General features: G+C 39.3%; 1 protein-coding gene across 1 annotated transcript in view; it reads left to right on the plus strand.

Annotated features, from left to right (window-relative positions):
* Nucleotides 1-19004, plus strand: part of LOC124777009 (cyclin-dependent kinase 8) — a 55914-nt gene extending 36910 nt beyond the window's left edge. Inside the window, exons 8-10 of the mRNA XM_047252257.1 lie at nt 1814-1911; nt 11941-12046; nt 18317-19004. Of these exons, the coding sequence (XP_047108213.1) occupies nt 1814-1911; nt 11941-12046; nt 18317-18646 (534 nt within the window). The 3' untranslated portion in view covers nt 18647-19004. The remainder of the gene's footprint in view (nt 1-1813; nt 1912-11940; nt 12047-18316) is intronic.
* Nucleotides 19005-19359: the final 355 nt, after the last annotated feature.

Below are 19359 nucleotides of genomic sequence, written 5' to 3' on the forward strand. Positions count from 1 at the left end.
TCTGTGGGCTGTTTTGAGAAGACAATAAGAGGTGAACTACACTCATGCTCATAAATTAAGGATAATGCTGATACATGATGAAACAATGCTCTGGTGGGCGGTTTGTGGGTTTAAATCACCTCGGGGTATGACCATGCGATACATTCGACCTCCAGTCCTCGCACGGTGGCGCTGGCAGCAGTCCACATACGCAGAGGTGTGTTGGTGCATGTCAGAGTACGGTGCAGCGAGTAAGTGTGCAGACATTTTCAGATGTGCTAATGGTGACTGTGTGTTGAAAATGGCTCAAAGAACACATATTGATAATGTTATGAGGGGTAGAATACTAGGGCGACTGAAGGCTGGTCAAATACAGCAGGTCGTAGCACAGGCCCTCTGTGTGCCACAAAGTGTGATCTCAAGATTATGGCAACGATTCCAGCAGACAGGAAACATGTCCAGGCGCTACAGTACGGGACGTACACAGTGTACAACACCACAAGAAGACCGCTATCTCACTATCAGTGCCCGCAGACGGCCACGGAGTACTGCAGGTAACCTCGCTCAGGACCTTACCACGGCCACTGGAACAATTGTCTCCAGACACACAGTCTACAGACGACTGAACAGTTTATTCACCCAGAGATGTGCAAAGTGCATTCCACTGACCCATGGTCACAGGAGAGCCCTTAAAGCTTGGTGTCAAGAACACAGTACATAAAGCCTGGTGTCAAGAACACAGTACATGGTCATTAGAACAGTGGGCCCAGGTTATGTTCACGGACGAGTCCAGGTATAGTCTGAACAGTGATTCTCACCGGGTTTACATCTGGCGTGAACCAGGAACCAGATACCAACCCCTTAGTGTCCTTGAAAGGGGGGCTGTATTGAGGCCGTGGTTTGATGGTGTGGGGTGGGATTATGGTTGGTGCATGTACACCCCTGCATGCCTTTGACAGAGGAACTGTAACAGGTCAGGTGTATCGGGACGTCATTTTGCACCAGTATGTCCGCCTTTTCAGGGGTGCAATGGGTCCCACCTTCCTCCTGATGGATGATAATGCACGGCCCCACCAAGCTGCCATCGTGAAGGAGTACCTTCAAACAGAAGATATCAGGTGAATGGAGTGGCCTGCCTGTTCCCCAGACCTAAACCCCATTGAGCACGTCTGGGATGCTCTCGGTCGATGTATCGCTGCAAGTCTTCAAACCCCTATGACACTTCAGGAGCTCCGATAGGCACTGGTGCAAGAACGGGAGGCTATACCCCAGCAGCTGCTCGACTACCTGTTCCAGAGTATGCCAACACCTTTTGTGGCCTGTTTACATGTGCATGGTGATCATATCCCATACTGATGTCGGGGTACATGCGCAGGAAACAGTGACGTTTTGTAGCACATGTGTTTTGGGATGGTTTTCTCAACATATCACCAATACTGTGGACTTGCAGATCTGTGTCGCGTGTGTTCCCTATCTGTCTATGCTATTAGAGCCAGTTTTCTGTAGTGCCATGTTGTGTGGCACCACATTCTGCAATTATCCTTAATTTATGAGCATGAGTTTAGTTTCCAACTAGCCAAAACTGGTTTAAGGGTTGAGTCATCAGGAAACCGTGAGAAACTCAAATTAATGAGATTTACTGTCAAATCACTTCCCTTATTTGGTGAGAATAGTGATGTGTGAAGTATGAATACTCAAAAAATACCGTATGTTAAGAACAAACAAAATTTGGTAAGTAAATATGAATGATGTCAAATGGCTTGTTAATGTTTCTGACTGAGTTATTTGATTAATTTTCCGTTGCCATTGACGAAAATGTTTCTCATTTTTGTAGTTACAAAAGCTACTGTTGATGGACCCAACAAAGAGGATAACATCTGAGCAGGCTATGCAGGATGCCTATTTTCAGGAGGAGCCACTTCATACAGCTGAGTGAGTGCTCTAAACTGTTTCAAATGCCATTTTCTTTTATTTAATTACCTTCAAGTGTCATGTGTGATTCTTTACTTAATTTATCAAATACTGTTCACATTATGGTTAATGTTCGTAGTTAGTAATGTGTATGTACAGCTGACTATTTGATTGCTCATGTTCTTGAGTGCATTTTGAAGTTAAATTCCTGTATAAAAACTGCCAAGCATAAATGTCCATGTTACATGCCTTGGCGGCCAGACTGTGATCATGTACGTGTGTGAGTTGCATATGGATGTGCATGCAAGTGTGTGTGTGTGTGTGTGTGTGTGTGTGTGTGTGTGTGTGTGTGTGTCTTATTCCACCCTGGATTTTCCATTGTTTGATACTCAGATATTCAAACCATCTTGTACATATCAGTGCTAATTTGTGGATGTTTTCTTGTATTTATATAGTTCGTTCTCTCTCATAGTTTATTAGATATTAAGCCAACAGTCCGCCGCTCATGGTCTAGTGGCTAGCGTTGCTACCTCTGGATCACAGGGTCCCAGGTTCAATTCCCGTCTGGGTCAGGGATTTTTCTCCACCCGAGGACTGGGTGTTTGTGTTGCCCTCATAATCTCGCCATAATTCGGCAAGTGGCGAGATTGGGACTAAAAAGAATGGGAACTTGTATGGTCACTGATGACCCCGATGTTGAGTGCTCCACAAACCATCATCATGATTAAGCCAACAGCATTGTGAACCACCATCTTTCCTTTGGAGATATTCATTTGCCCTTGGGAGAAATTCTAAACTGATTAGTGAGTACTGCAAAGGTGGTACGTCTTGTTACGTTCCTTTCTTTCTCAAGAACTGGGTGACAGTTACCCAAACATGAAATGAACTTGATGCATGACTGTGTAGCTTTCAGGATGATTTATGCAGACATAAGCAAGAAGAAAATAGGTAAAGATAAAGAAGGATTCTATTGATGCTAGAAAGAAAATTGTTCAAATGATAGACACATGTGATCCTAGACTTTAATGAGAACTCTAAAGAGCAGATTTTAGTGTTTGTTTATTCTTCTAGTTTATATTTTGCATGTGTCCCAACTTGCTCCACAGCCATGTAATGTTCTCTTTTGCTGGAGTCTACTTGTTCTTTCTCAGTTAGTTCAGACTGCTTTGTTTGTATTTTATGAGATTTCATACAGTTTTCACACAGTTTGATATGGATAGTGGTGTGCTTGTTATGTGCGGACACAAGGGTAATTGCCTGCTCTCTGTAAACAGCTGGAAGCTGTGTTGGCCGCAGTCAGCATGCTTCTTGCTATTGCTCAAAGCTGTGATGAGATTGCGGCACTGGAAACGAGACCTTTGGTTCCACTGGAATCCGTTGGTGACCTGTTTGTCACTGCAACTTCTGAAACACATCTGACTGGTCTGTCCTCGGTCAAGAGTGAGTGGCGGACATTAGTGGGTTTGTGCATCACTCTGCGGAAGATGAAAGAGGGAAGTGGGTGCGTGGTTGCTCCTTTTAACTTAGCATCAGGTATGATCAGTGTCTGATTTTCCTATGCAGTCCAGACCGTGCAGGTATGCTGATCATTGGGAGCTTCAGTGTTAGGCAGGTAATGGAGCCAGTCTGGAAAATAGTGGACAGTTTGGGAAAGAATGCCATTGTGCACTCGGTATGTTTGCTGGGAATTCCCGTCCGGTACTTGGAGGAACCTGTATCACTGGCTGTCAAGCACACTTGCTGCAGATGGCTGCAAATCTTGGCTTATGTTGGCACAGTGCTTGGGTTTTGAGACCATTCTCCGTTCCTGCAGTTGATGGCTAATTTTGTGAAGACGGCCATCATCAGACACAGAGTGCTCGCTAAGCTCAGTATTTGTAGATTGTACCCAGGGGTGATTGTGGTCCTTTGTTTTGGAGCTGAGTGGAAGATCAAAACTGGAGACTCAGGTGATGCTGGTACAGTATTGGATGCAAATTTCTTGACCTCCGCTGTTGGGTGGAAAGTTTTAGGGTCCCTCTTAATTGGCCAAGCATGCACTGCATGAAGCCAACAGCCTTGCCGCAGTGGTAGCACCGGTCCTCGTCAGATCACAAAGTTAAGTGCTGTCGGGCTGGGCTAGCACTTGGATGAGTGACCGTCCGGTCTGCAGCGCTGTTGGCAAATGGGGTGCACTCAGACCTTGTGAGACAAACTGAGGAGCTACGTGATTGAGAAGTAGCGGCTCCATTATCGTAAACTGACATACAGCCTGGAGAACGGTATGCTGACCACATGCCCCTCCATGTCCGCATCCAGTGAGGCCTATGGGCTGAGTATGACATGGTGGGTGATCGGTACCTTTGGGCCTTCCAAGGTCTGTTGGAACAGAGTTTAGTTTTATGCATTACATTTAGGAAGGGGCTTCTAGGGTAGTGGAGTATGTGTTGCATGAACATGGAGGCTTTTTACATTAGAGAACCATCCCCGCCACCTCCCTTGAGTTCAAAGATGAATTGTTGCCAAAATCGAAAGTACATCAGCTACAGTATTCTCAGAGAATTCTGGTCCCCACAGATCAGGAACAGAAAAGGTTCATATGATATTAGTAAACTGCAGGAGCACCCATAGTAAGGTCCTGGAATTTGTTTCTCTTATTGAAGGTTATAATGCCTAAGTAGTATTAGGGACAGAAAGTTGGTGGAAATCAGAAGTGAATAGCAATGAAATCCTTAAATTAAAATTGGAATTTTTATTGTATGGATAGGTTAGTCACCAACAATGGTAACACATTTATTTCGGTAAAGAATTTGATAATATATACTGAGGTTATCACAGATTCCAAATGTGAATTAATATAGGTGAAGAAACTGGATGCTTTTCTAGACCACTTTTGTCAGGAGCTGTAGTGGTAGAGCACTTGTTGTAATAAGGGTGACTTCAACTTGCCAGATTGGGAGAGTCATGCTATCAAAACTGGTGCCAGAGACAGAGATTTGCAGGACATTATTCTGAATGTCTTGTCTGAAAAGTACTTTGAGCAGATGGTTAGAGAACCAACTTGTGAAAGTAACATTGTAAAGCTCCTAGGAACAAACAGACCTGAATTTCTTGAATCAGTTAACGTAGAAGATGGTATCAGTGACCATAAGGCTGTGACAGTATCTGTGACTACAGGTATTACAAGAAATGTTAAAAAAAAAGTAAGAAAATATTTTGGCTAAGCTGGAGCACAAATGGAGAAAATTCAAAACCATCCTGCAGTATGCCTTTGGCAAGTGTGTTCCAAGCAAGGTCTTCAAGGGCTAGGAAAGCCCTCACCATGTTTTAATAGTTGTGTTAGAAAACTGCTGTGTAAACAAAGAGAGCTTCAGTGCAGATTCAAGAGAATCAAAAGATAATTGACAAATGAAACCTGAATGAAGCAAAAATGAGCATAAGGAGAGCAGTGGGAGAAGCATTCGATGACTTTGAAAGTAAATTTATGTCAACTGATCCGAGTGAAAACTGTAAGAGGTTTTGGTCTTACATAAAATCAATAACTGGTTCGAAATCATCTTTTCAGTCATTCAGTGACCACAATGGAACCATAATGGAAAATGACAGAGAGCAGGCTGAAATACTGTATTTAGTCTTTAAAAATTGTTTCACAGCAGATGATCGTAGTACAGTCCCTCTTTTCAGTCATTGTACAAACTTCAAAATGGCAGATATAGAGATAACTTGACCATGGAATAGAAAAACAGCTACAATCCCTTTGTAGTGGAAAAATATCAGGACCAGATAAGATACCTGTAAGATTCTACAGAAATTGTGTGAAAGAACTTACTCTCCTTCTAACAGGAGTTTATTATCGATTGATGGAGCAACAAAGGGTACCTAGCGACTGGAAAAAAGCACAGATCAATCTCGTTTTAATAGTTGTGTTAGAAAACTGCTGTGTAAACAAAGAGAGCTTCAGTGCAGATTCAAGAGAATCAAAAGATAATTGACAAATAAAACCTGAATGAAGCAAAAATGAGCATAAGGAGAGCAGTGGGAGAAGCATTCGATGACTTTGAAAGTAAATTTATGTCAACTGATCCGAGTGAAAACTGTAAGAGGTTTTGGTCTTACATAAAATCAATAACTGGTTCAAAATCATCTTTTCAGTCATTCAGTGACCACAATGGAACCATAATGGAAAATGACAGAGAGCAGGCTGAAATACTGTATTTAGTCTTTAAAAATTGTTTCACAGCAGATGATCGTAGTACAGTCCCTCTTTTCAGTCATTGTACGAACTTCATAATGGCAGATATAGAGATAACTTGACCATGGAATAGAAAAACAGCTACAATCCCTTTGTAGTGGAAAAATATCAGGACCAGATAAGATACCTGTAAGATTCTACAGAAATTGTGTGAAAGAACTTACTCTCCTTCTAACAGGAGTTTATTATCGATTGATGGAGCAACAAAGGGTACCTAGTGACTGGAAAAAAGCACAGATCAATCTCGTTTGCAGAAAGGGTCATACATGCTCATACTTATAATCTTACACTGTTGACATCAGTCTGTTGTAGAATTATGCAACATGTTTTATGACATTTTGGAGGACCTACAGAGGATTCATGAATGGTGCAGGAACTAGCAGTTGACCCAGAATGTTAATAAATGTAGGAAATATGCAGTTCATCCACTAAGGAAGTGGCTTGCAATTGATTATGAGTATTGTTCATCTTCTCTGGGATCATTACCAAGTAGTAGTGGTGGGCGTATTTTGTCACAGCATCACTGAGTATACATGAGAATGTTACCGAGATGCTCAATAAACTCCAGTGGCAGATGTTACAATAGAGGTGTTGTATGTCACGGAGAGGTTCACTCTCGAAATTTCTAGAGAGTACTTTCCAGGAAGAATCAGATAACATGTTAGTCCCTCCCTCTTGTGTCGTGCAAAATGACCACAACAAGAAAATTCAAGAAATTAGAGCTAATACAGAGGTTACCTTACCGATAATCATTCTTTCCACATGTCATTTGTGAATGAAAAGGGAAGGGTTGGATCAGTCTGCAGTGCCAGGAAGCACGCTCCACCACGCACCGTTAGGTGGCTTGCAGACTATTGATGCAGTTGTAAATGTAGAAGTGGAATGTTGCCAACTTTGCTTTCAAGTGGGGGGAGTGCAATTTCTTTTTACTGCTTTCTTTAACAGCCCATCCTCATTTTCATTTTTGTATTATCAGAGGAATCTTGTATTGAAGGTTATACATATAAGGACGAGAATGACAATAACAAAACAAAATTGTGTAGGGAGAAAACTAGTTTATCACACATCCTCAGCCACACACTGACATTTTTGAATAGGTAGTCATTATTCAATTACTGAACAAAAGAGAATACCAACATCTGTAATACATTATCAGATTATAAGACTTCAGAGAATTGCTCATGAATTCTGACATTGAACTATTTGCATTTAGCAACTAAATTCTGCAATCAATGAAAATACTCTGGGCATGTAATTTCAGACACCTCTCCATGCAATATGTAGTTGGGTGAGCAAACTTTTACATAAGATCCAGATTCCCCAAAATCTAACAGCAAGCATTGGATGTTTACAGGCTGACAGTAATTCGTAGACCATAGGAGTGAATACAGCTTCTGCTGAAATGCATCTATGTGTGAGTGCATTAATATGGTGATGAATCCTACAGACTATGAAACAAAATAAAAGAGACACAAATTTTGAAAATTATAACTGAATAATTACCTCGCAGCAGTGTGGTCCAAATCCCCAAGTGGTCATCCAGATTTAGGTTGTCTGTGATTTTCCTAAATAGTTTAAGGTGAATGCAAGCGGTGTGGTTCCTTTGAAAGGATACAGCCAGTTACCCACACTATCCATCCCAATCGGAGTTTGTGCTGTATCTCTAATGGCCTCATTGCTGACAGGATGTTAAACCCAAATCTTCCATTCTTCTTACTTCAAAACAGTGCAGTGTTGCAGAAATGTTGCCATCAGTGTGAGAAAACTGTTGGGCTACAATAAGAAATGATTAAATGAATGGGGGGGGGGGGGGGGGGCGCTACATGGATAAAACTTATAAAGACAGAGTCAAGCAAATAGTTATAAAAAGAACAACTAAAAATGTAATGCTGAAAAACTTCATCATATTTTTTTGGCAATGTACTGCTGCATTAACCCATTAGTGCCCAAATAAACTTTTTTTAAATTTATTACTTTTACCACGTTTGTTACATTGAAAAAGAAGTATTTAATTTAATCTATCATACCAAATATGTAATGCTAAGCAGTGTTGAGAGCAAAACATAAATTTATATGAAAAAGTTACACATTTTTGTACTGAATGAAATAAGTTAAAAATGAGTACAAATTACAAATAAAAAAAAGTATAACAAATTACTTGATATGACAAGCAATGAAATATTCAACACAGTGTCCCACATTACATTTTTTTGCTTGGGTACAAGCCTGATGTCGTACAGTTTATTCCAACACATCATCTTGTTTTGAGTTTTTTTCACAATCAGATGGTTCATTCCATCAGTCTGCAGCTCATCTGCTAACAGTACTGGAGTGCAGTGTTCGTCCAAGTCCTTTTGGTACCGTCGCATAACTCCCCAAGTATAACTGCACAATTTATCTTTGAAAATTTATATGACATTATATTTCCACTGTTGTGGTAGAGTATCCAGGCACTGTGTACAGTGGTATCCAATAACTAACTGAAAAGAGGCCAGTACTATATTTTATGGACTGTAAGAGACACTTTAATTTTGAAGCAATTTTTTTTAAGGAAAGAACATTTTTACCATTTTTGTTATTAGACTGCAGAGCCAAACTAAAAAAATTCTTAGTTTATAAAACTGAATTGACCTTTAAAATCCCTGAAACTTGTCATCTAAATTTTCTTCTTCTTCTTCTTCTTCTTCTTCTTCTTCCTCCTCCTCCTCCTCCCTCCTCCTCCTCCTCCTCCTCCTCTTCCACTTTGTTATCACCGTTGTCCTCTTCATATATAAGATGATCCTCACTGCCATCAAGAGTGTTACATTCATCACAATTCTTGAAAGATTTAACAGTAATGTCTTCTCTTACTCTAGAACATGACTGTTTTATCCACTGACACACTTATTTGATTGTAGGTCACTTTAAAGCTTCCTTTCGTGTGAATTCATGTTGTGTTTCATCCATCATCCATTTGTTCCATTCTCTCTGATATGCACTTTAAATGGTTGATTTATCGAGACATCAAGAGATTCCAATTGTGAAGTAAGTCCTCCTGCAATAACAGAAAGCTCTGTATTTCCCTGTCTCAGTTTCTCTTTCACAGAATTTTTCAAATGACTACCAAACTGATCTAGCATAAGAACAGAACTCTTTTCCAATAAAGTACCTTTCCTTCTCTCCTGCACTCTTTTAATCCATAATTTCATACCTCCCATGTCCATCCAACTCTTGTCATGTACGTGAACAACACCATCTGGTGATATTTCAAAAGGTTTTGGCATTGTTTTACATTTGAAAGTTATCATTGAATTAAGTTTAGTACCATCAGCACAACATGAAAGGAAACCAGCGTAGTGCAATTTTTCTTGTCCACTTCTTTTTATAGTTACAGTTTTAGCATTTTTCATGGCAACAGTTCTGTTACTCAGCACATCAAATGTCAGAGAAGTTTTGTCCATATTCGCTATTTGTCTTAATTCCATAGTGGTTTTCTTTCGATGTTGAATAATAAAGCAATGGAAAGATAATATTTTCTCTTCATACTCTTTTGACATTTTCTAAGGTATTTTGGCTTTGGTTCACATGCTAAGTCCATGTCACTTCATAAACCTGTAGTACCAACTAACTCCATCATTAAAGTCTGTTAAGTTCCACTGTTTGCACTAGCTTACTAGCGTGTTTTTGAATAATTTTTGTATCAATTCCAGTGCCATTTTGACGATGTCCTTGACTCCATTTCAATACACCACTATCTAGTTTTGGCCATTTTGCATTCAGTTCTGTATTTGCACATTTAGTCTTCCTCATTTTTTTCAGTTCTTCTTTACTTTTTTTTCTGTTGGTGGAGGACCAAATTACCACTCAGCAGTTCTGTTTCCATGTTCTTCTGCATATACATTACTTTCAATTTATAGCCCACATCATATGAATATCTTTTATTTTTTTCTATTACGAAACTACCAACTAATAAAAATATTGCACTGTTCCCAATAACACAAATGACTTTGAATTCAAGTACACTGGCACCATAGACTGCAGTGACACATCGTAGGCTAGTCAATGTTCTCAGTTTGTGATGGCACGGCAGGAGAGAACAAGCTTGTTAATCCCTGCAACTCATGTTGTTTTCATCAGTGCACTGCTGCTGCCAGTTGAATCCAATGTTGCCAGATAGAGATAGACTTCCATGGCTGTGGCACCTAATATGTGTCCATTTTTAAGAGTGGCAGGAATTTTAAATCAAATATAGGTAATTATTACATTAATCTCGAGTATAAGATGCACCTGAATTTTGAAGGCAATTTTTTGAAGAAAAAAGTGTCTCTTATAGTCTGTCAAATATGGTACCATTTCCTCTTATGGGTATTTATCCTGTTCTGTTTGTCGTTTTTAGCCATTCAGTCAGTTCTACCCAGTATGCTTGCATTCAGTCAGGATAGAGTGTCAAGAAACTTCAGTGTGTTTCCTTGACTGCTGAGAATACCTTTTAAGATTAGTTACTGGGTTTTCATACCATTCGTATTTGGTGCTGCAGAAACAATGGAATTGTCATGCCATTCATACAGCAACAGACCACTTTTTTCTTTTGTAAGGCAGAATGAGTGGTACCTCTTTCATCTTGCCATATTTCCTCTTTTGGAAGAGAGGAGTTTTGGGGGATACAGTTTTCTCTCAAAGTCCCAGTGCCCTTGAAACCTTATTCGCCACAAAAAAGTTAACAAATCAAGACTTATAGAAAAAGTGTCAAAACTGAGGTAAGAATTATTAAAAGTGCTTTTATTAGTTGTTGGCATTACTTTTATGTGACACTGAAAATGTAGTATGTGTCCCTGACATTCAAATAATGTTGCGTAAATGTCAATAAATGACATGTGTGATTGTTTGTTTATTAAGGAACAAATGATAAAATATTTTGATTATTATGCATACCCAAAATCCATGATGTGAAGAGATTCTAGTCATTGAAAAAATGTTTAAATTCATTTGTGAATTGTTTCCAGTAGTATGGTGTGCTTTTAATTACTACTAACAGAAAACAAAGAATGGATATTCAACAATCCTTAAATAGCCATAGCAGGGTTATAGAAGTTCACTGTGGTCCAAAACTTCAGGAAAAGTTCAGTCCTAAATGTAAAGCTGGGCTGTAATGTGTTAGTACTAATTCAGTGTCAGTTTTCTGTTGTGTGCGTTTGTATCTGCAGAAGAAAACACTTTGGATGAGGTTAAAAATGAAAGCGGCAGTTTTCACAAGCAAGAAACATTTTTTTTGTTTTTCTAGTAGTTTTTGGGTGTGTAGCCACATCCTGTTGACGTTCTGCCATGATGTTTTGGCCCAGAGACATCCAGCCATCTTCAGGTGAGTAAGCAACTACCAAAGAGCCCAGGTGCATTCATGGTATTTATGCCGAATTCAAGCATGCGAAATATTCTGGCATCTTCTGGTGCATGCGTCAGGTGATGATGACATGTGTGGGACAGCCATGTTGTGTGTGCTGCCTTTGGTAGTGAAAGTGAGAGATGATCTAATCATTGATTATCGAATGACCCCGTCGCATACACATATGCTGAAAGATGCAAGCACGAGATTTGGTATAAATAGCGGGAAAGTACCTAGGCTCTTCAGTACTTGTCTACTCATCTGAAGATGGCTGGATATCTCTGGGCTGAAATATAGTGGCAGAATGTCAACGAGATCTGGCCACACACCTGAAAATAATTAGAAGAAGAAATATGCCAGGAAAATTTCAGGAGTTGTAACTTTTTGTTTATTTCTTTCTTATCACATAAGTATGTGGGGTGAATACTGTGTTTAGATAATGTTGTTATCTTATGTTTAGTGTGTTTGCTGGCTGTGCAATTCCATATCCAAAGAGGGAATTCTTGACTGATGATGACAACGAGGATAAGTCAGACAACAAGGCTCGACAGAATCAGCCGCCCAATGTAAGTAGAGTCTCTTGCATGGGCTTGCCATGTATGTTCCTTGCTTCTGGGTTTATTGTGAAACAATAATTGTGTGAGAGTTCAGCAATTTGTATAACACTCATGTTATTCTTAATTCAGCTTCAATAAATGTGATGACATATGCGTCTTTAATTTTTATTTCATGTTTGTTGCTGAGTAACACGTACATGTTAGTTCATACATCAGTCATCATTGTATTTTTCATCTCCAGTTTGTAGGAAGTGACGTGTCACAAGAGAATGGTGGTTCAAATTCTTGTCTTGCCATCCAGGTTTATCATTTCCATGGTTTCCCTAAATTGATCAAAGCAAATAGAAGGATCGTTCGTTTGAAAATGATGTGCCCAATTTCCTTTTCTGTCCTCCTACAACCCACAAATAAAACAGTGAAGCCATGTTGTTTAGAGCAATAAACAAATGAGTTTCATTTCTTGTTATCCTATTGTCGTCATACTTTTTTCATATTACTATGTGAATCCTCTTCTCCATAATCCTACACCCACTTTTTGCAGACATATTTTCCTTTGCCCTCCTTAAACATCAATACAGTCCTTCTAAATGTCCAGGAACATCACCATGATTTTTTTAAAAGTATTTGCAATCCATACTCATTATTGTTGCTAAAAAAATATAATCTTTTTTTGTTTAGTTGTTTATTGACCAATGGTGATCTTCACATGACAGTGCTCATTTGTGTTCCTGTCAGTCAGTACATATTATAATTTTGCAGCACCTACAAAAATGTAAAAGTAAATGGTATCACCCCTAAATGTCAATTTTTCATCTTAGTAAATCCAGCTTTGTGTAGAACTTGAAAAGAATTCTAACATTCTCTGATACTTTGTTGAACTTACATGATTTCAGCTCCTTTTCATTACTATTGAATATTGTGCCATCTAAATTTTGCCAAAGTAGAAAAAAATGAATGGGATAAGATATTTCAATTTTTCTCTGCGAGGAAATGTTTAAGACAGAATTCACTTGATCTATCATTTCAGTTTTATATATTTTTATTATCTGCAAGTGTGTGGGCACTAATTTTTGTTCTACTGGCGATCTTCACATTGGACAAAATTTTTAGGCTCTGGGGAGAGTTTATGTGGTTATATATTAACAGTGTGTTTCTGGGTGTTCTGCCAAGTTGTTGCTTCCATTTTATGCACAAATTTTGATGATGAACAACCCAGCTGTCTTCTTTAGGTGCTGTGAGTTTTGCTGGACTTCAAGCAGTCTGCAGACTGTTGTTGGTCTCACACCACTATTTAAAGCCCGGTTCAGTTCCCACCATACACTATGCCTTTTGATGGTCTTTTGTTTTCCAGAGCTTGCATTGATATTCCATAAAACACAGATTCTCTTACTGTTTTCCAATCTGGTGAATATGATAACTGGTGAGATTTTAATATATTGAGTGCTGGACCCCAAGCATTATTTAAATTGAAGCTGCCATTCCTGTTTATTAGGTTTTCTGACATGCTTATTTTGATAGACTCCTTAGTTATGCTGTCCCAGAAACCTGGCATTTGCACCACGATACTGGTCTCATTGTATCTCAAGATTATATTTGAGGTAGTGCTCAGTGACAGCTGATTTGCTTGGTTGTTTTGGACGGGTATGTCACTGATGTTCCTTGCATCTCCTCTTGACTGTTCTGATTGTCTGCCCCAGTAAGACGTGCCACATTTGCATAGAATGCGATACATGCCCAGGTGTTGGAGACCTGGATCATCTTTAACATTACAAAGAATACCTTTTTATATTGGATGAAGGGAGCAAAATAACACTGGAGGGCATGTTCCCGTAGGAATCTGTCCAATCTTTTCAGATATTGGGCCAGCATAATGTAGATAAGTGATATTTGGCTTCTCCCACTTGGACTCAGTATCAACGTCTTTCTCAGGTACACCTAACAGTGGAACTCAGTGTCTGAAGAAGACGGCTCAGTTGGTCATCGAAATACTGTGTATAAAATGGAAACAACAACTTGGCAAAACACACAGAACCCCACTAATCAGTCACTCCAAGAAAACCTGATAGACGAAAATATATTGTTGTAATTATTGCTGAAGGCTTTGCACAGTGTCCATTTGTTAGCCAGGCATGTAATGTATACCCATTAGAAGATATGTCATTGGTCGTACCTGTTGTGCAGTAAAGACTGCTTCTGAAGAAACTACTTGAATTGTTTGTACACTGAGGGATGTTTCTGCCCACGATCATTTTTTCATGAGCAAATTAATTTTGAGTGCTGTACTATGGTGGTCCCACGCCACATACTATAATGATCAGATCTGATCATTTCCAGCAGTGAACAATGTCTTAATAAAATCTAAGCTGAACACATCTTGTCAACTAATTAAAGAAGATTAAGATGATGAACTCATTAGAGATGGAGCCAAGCTCAGTTTGGGGAATTATGAGTAGGGAGATCAGCCATGTTCTTATTGCAGAAACCATCGATTTAGTGAAACTGCAGGAAACATAAATCTAGACGGTCGGACACGGATTTGAACTGCCTTACTCCTAAATGTGAATCCAATGTCTTATCCACTGTGACATGTTGCTCACTTGCATCACCAAATTAAAATCTGGTACTATTATCTAAGTACATGAGGTTGACAATACAGTTTCTGGGTCCTTAATGACTGTTTTTGACTTTTACAATGTCCTTAGGCTTACAAGTCTCTTGCTTTAACACTTTTCTCCCATCCTCCTAAAAAGAAGGCACCCCTTCCTTTGAAAGCATGCAAAATGCCAATTTTGCCTTCCTAAGCGGTTCTGTGTGCTGCTACTTGACAAAGATTATTCTCCTTCCACATTATAAATATTTTTGTGTGGCTTCATAGGTTTACATCTTTAGCATAACAAATGTTAATGTGATACCAGCTGTTATGAAACCTGATACAATATTTATATAATGGAAGGAAACATTCCACGTGGGAAAAATTATATATAAAAACAAAGATGAGGTGACTTACCGAACAAAAGCGCTGGCAGGTCGATAGACACACAAACAAACACAAACATACACACAAAATTCAAGCTTTCGCAACAAACTGTTGCCTCATCAGGAAAGAGGGAAGGAGAGGGGAAGACGAAAGGAAGTGGGTTTTAAAGGAGAGGGTAAGGAGTCATTCCAATCCCGGGAGCGGAAAGACTTACCTTAGGGGGAAAAAAGGACAGGTATACACTCGCACACACGCACATATCCATCCACACATACAGACACAAGCAGACATGGTCTTTAAATATGTCTGCTTGTGTCTGTATGTGTGGATGGATATGTGCGTGTGTGCGAGTGTATACCTGTCCTTTTTTCCCCCTAAGGTAAGTCTTTCCGCTCCCGGGATTGGAATGACTCCTTACCCTCTCCTTTAAAACCCACTTCCTTTCGTCTTCCCCTCTCCTTCCCTCTTTCCTGATGAGGCAACAGTTTGTTGCGAAAGCTTGAATTTTGTGTGTATGTTTGTGTTTGTTTGTGTGTCTATCGACCTGCCAGCGCTTTTGTTCGGTAAGTCACCTCATCTTTGTTCTGATACAATATTTTGTATATATGATGTATCTGGATTTTAATTGGAGTCACTAACATAACTAGTAAACACAAAGGATTCATTAACGCAATGATGACAGTGCACAGCACAGTTCCACATGTCAGTGAAGCTGATGTGAAAAAGCTATCGCTTGGTATATGAAACACCCTGGCTGTTGTATACTTAAAGTGGAGCATTGAACAATCTGTTACCAGGTCATCTTCAGCAGTGTTAAAGAATACACGTCAGTGTTCCAGTCATAGTACAGGTGAATAGCAATCAGTCAGAGGTCAGCGTGTTGACTTGGCGTTGTCCAGGAAGTGGAGTCAATGGCGAATGTGCCGCCTCCTTGCTGTACGCTTGTTTTATAGCCCATACAAGCATGGGCGAGTTATCATGTGATGTTGCTTATCAGTAGTCTCTTTCTCTAGTGCTGCTCATACTATGAACGGGAAACACTCTTCATAGTGTCCCTTGGCCATGCAGTATCTGGTGTATTCTTGTTGTGTATGCTGTAGCCGTGGAGACTTGCATATACATCATGTTCTGTTTAGAGCAAACATAGCACAGGGTTACATAGTTACCTTAAAGGGCATTAAACACTCGAGTCAGGTACCAAAGCAGCTGTGCAAGGAATGGACACAAGAATGTTTTAGATTCCAGTCACTATAAACAGTGCTGCAGAGGCCTTCAAAATGCACATTCCAGACTCCAGGGAATATGTGTAGTTGGTAAAAATAGTAAGATATTGGTAATCAAGAGTAAAAAAGTGCACAAGTTGCAAAAGGACCATACGCCATCACTGACAAGATGATTTGGGATGGAGCTCAATCTTGGGTTGGACAAGTATAGAGAAGAAAATCAGCACAGTCTTTTCAAATGAACCATTCTGTTATTTACCATAAGTGATGTAAGAAAACAACCGAAAACATAAATTTGAATGGCTGTGTGAGTGTTTGAACCTCACTCCTGCTGAATGCGAGTCCACCGCCATGCCACCTCACTGTGCACTAGAGTTTGAAACACCATTGGAAATATATGGAGTTCACATAATAATCAATTATGGGAGTTGGTTAGTAGCAGAAACTGATGGTAGTGGAATCTTTCCGATCAAAAAAGATTCAAGGGGATGGAAGGTGATGTATTCACAGCATTGCATGTATACAGTTATCAAGAAAAGAATAGAAGTTGTAATTTCATTAAGCTGTCAACTTCTAGACTAACTTCTAGATGTAACTGAGAATGTTGTGGAAAGCCTTAATACACTAATACCTACATTCCCACAAGGAACCAGAAGAGTTGAACGAGATTTTAACCATCCCCCAATATATTCATTAAATGTATAAACAAGACATTTCCTCATTCCTCAGACAGGAGATAGAATCATTCAATTTGGGCAAGAAATATGTAGTGCTATCATGGATCAGTTTCAAGCAAATGCTGATAAAAAAAGCCAGAAAAGCTAGGTTGTTCAGTTTATTGTTCTTGAACTCAGAGCTGTTTTTGGGATACCATATGAAGGCTGCCTGAAATTGTGAAGATGATATTGAGCACATGTCAGAATGCAAGGGAAATAAAAAAAAAAAAAGGCTCTTGTAAGAGCCACTGAGACCCTGGTTTGTGAAAATGGTGCAGAAGGCAACATGAGGAAGGGTGTCACTATTGAGAGACCAGCAGTAGATATTTTTTAAGTATCATTTATATATAAAAAAGATTATACTTACAATTTGAACTCTCATTTCTTTTTTAAGTTGGAAAAGAATTTATATATTGTTCCCTGAGGTACTGAATACAGAAGTGAGAATTTCATATTATAAAACATTAATATAGTGTCAAGACACGATTTTTTAAGGAGTTATAAGCAGAAACGAAGAAAGTTTGAAAAAAAAGATTTGCATAAGGTTATTTTGCCAAAAGGTGGTGTGTAGTGAGCTGAGGGCTTTTTGGAGACAGCATGAAATATTGTCATTGTGTGAACCTTGAAGCAGCAACACAAGTGTAATGAAATAAGTGAATCACCTCTGGTGTAAGGCATAAGTTTGCAGTAACTTGAAGATACGTGACACTAGTGTAATAACATGCTGAACTGACACCAGTTAAATTGGAAATGTAATAATCCTTTATTTCCTCTTGATTTCCCAGTCATTACATCTGTTGTGGTTTTGCCTTTGATTAGCTGTTTCCCAGTCATTTTCCTTGTATTTTTTCCCTCATAAATGATAAGCCATTATTTTGTTCTAAGTAATTTCTGAAGGAGATAAGATGCTTTTTCCAGTGCATGAGAGTTTGTCTTGGTGTTACATGTTCTCTATATTCCTGATAAATGGAATTGTAAGTAATAAGATTTCCAGAAAAATATTCAGTGAAGCATGTACCAGAAGAGGGCTTGGTAAATTTGCTTATGACAGCTTTGAAGGGAAGAATTGAGGAGATACCAGAACATGGGAAAAGTGGATTGAGCAAAAAACAGACAGGATTCCACATTAAAATGATCAATCCTCACCACTGTTTGAGAGAATGAAATGAAAATAGAAACAAAAACTGCATGTGTGAAACTGAAGCTTGCTAACAAGCATAAATTATACCCTTCTTAAAAAAATATAAAACTTTATATTTGTGTGTCTTTATTGTGTTCTGTAATTGTGATGCTTGGAAAAATGTATTTTTAAGAAAGAAAGGTGGTGCCTCTAATGTGCTCATATATGAAGGATTCTCTTCAGGGCAACCAAGGTGGTGGAGGAGACCAAGGCAATCACAACCACCACAATGGCCATGGGCCAAGTGCAAAACGTGTACGTCTTCAGCAGCCAGGTGCAGGAGGGCTCTCAGCTCAGCAGCAACAGCAGCAACAACAGCAACAGCAGCAAGCCCAACAGCAGCAACAACAACAAGCACAGCAGCAGCAGGCACAGCAACAACAGGCAGATTTTCATCAGCAGCAACAGCAACAGCAACAACAGCAAGCAGCAGCAGCTGCAGTCGCTGCTGCTGCCATGATATATACATCCACTGCAAACACACAACCGCAAGCATCGTTCCAGCGTTTCTGACTGGCAGCAATATTGCCTTGTGAATGACTGTTGAGTGCCAAAAATTGGTGCTATTTTTTAATGCCATGATTCATTGAATAGACTGATGATAGTGCACAAACCATTGTGTTGATGTCTGTCGTTCAGGACTGCGGGTGACTTTCAGCACCAACATTTTTACTGAATGCGTAAACGCTACAAACGCGCTCTTGAGAGACACAAACTTATAGGTTGCTGACAGGACATACAAGGCACCCACCACTCACATAAAGTGCTCTTATGAAGGGAAATGACTTTTAACTGAATGATCATTTAAAAATACTGTACATGTGACGGGTATGTCTTACACAAGTGCAATAAAAGTTTACATCTAAATTCAGTTCCATGTTATTGATTTCTCATGTACATTTCTCAGCATGCATACCATGTTATCTTTTAATTATTAATGTACATTGCAAATATACATAAAGATGATACACTGAACAACAAAATTCTAAGTGCACGAGGATGGAGAAAGACCACCATAAATATCTAACCTGCAACTGCTGCTGAATTTCAATATCTTTATTTATTTATTTATTTACTTATTTTTTTTTTTTAAAAAAGAGAGGGAACTGATAAAAGAGCAAAAGAGGAGTGATAACACAAATTGGAGTAGACATACGACTTTTATTACTTTGGTCTATCGTGTGCCGGAATGCAGTGTGAAAGGTTCTCCACCCCGATCCCCTACC

Source organism: Schistocerca piceifrons, chromosome 2 (assembly GCF_021461385.2).
Source record: "Schistocerca piceifrons isolate TAMUIC-IGC-003096 chromosome 2, iqSchPice1.1, whole genome shotgun sequence".
Classification (NCBI taxonomy): Eukaryota; Metazoa; Arthropoda; class Insecta; order Orthoptera; family Acrididae; genus Schistocerca; species Schistocerca piceifrons.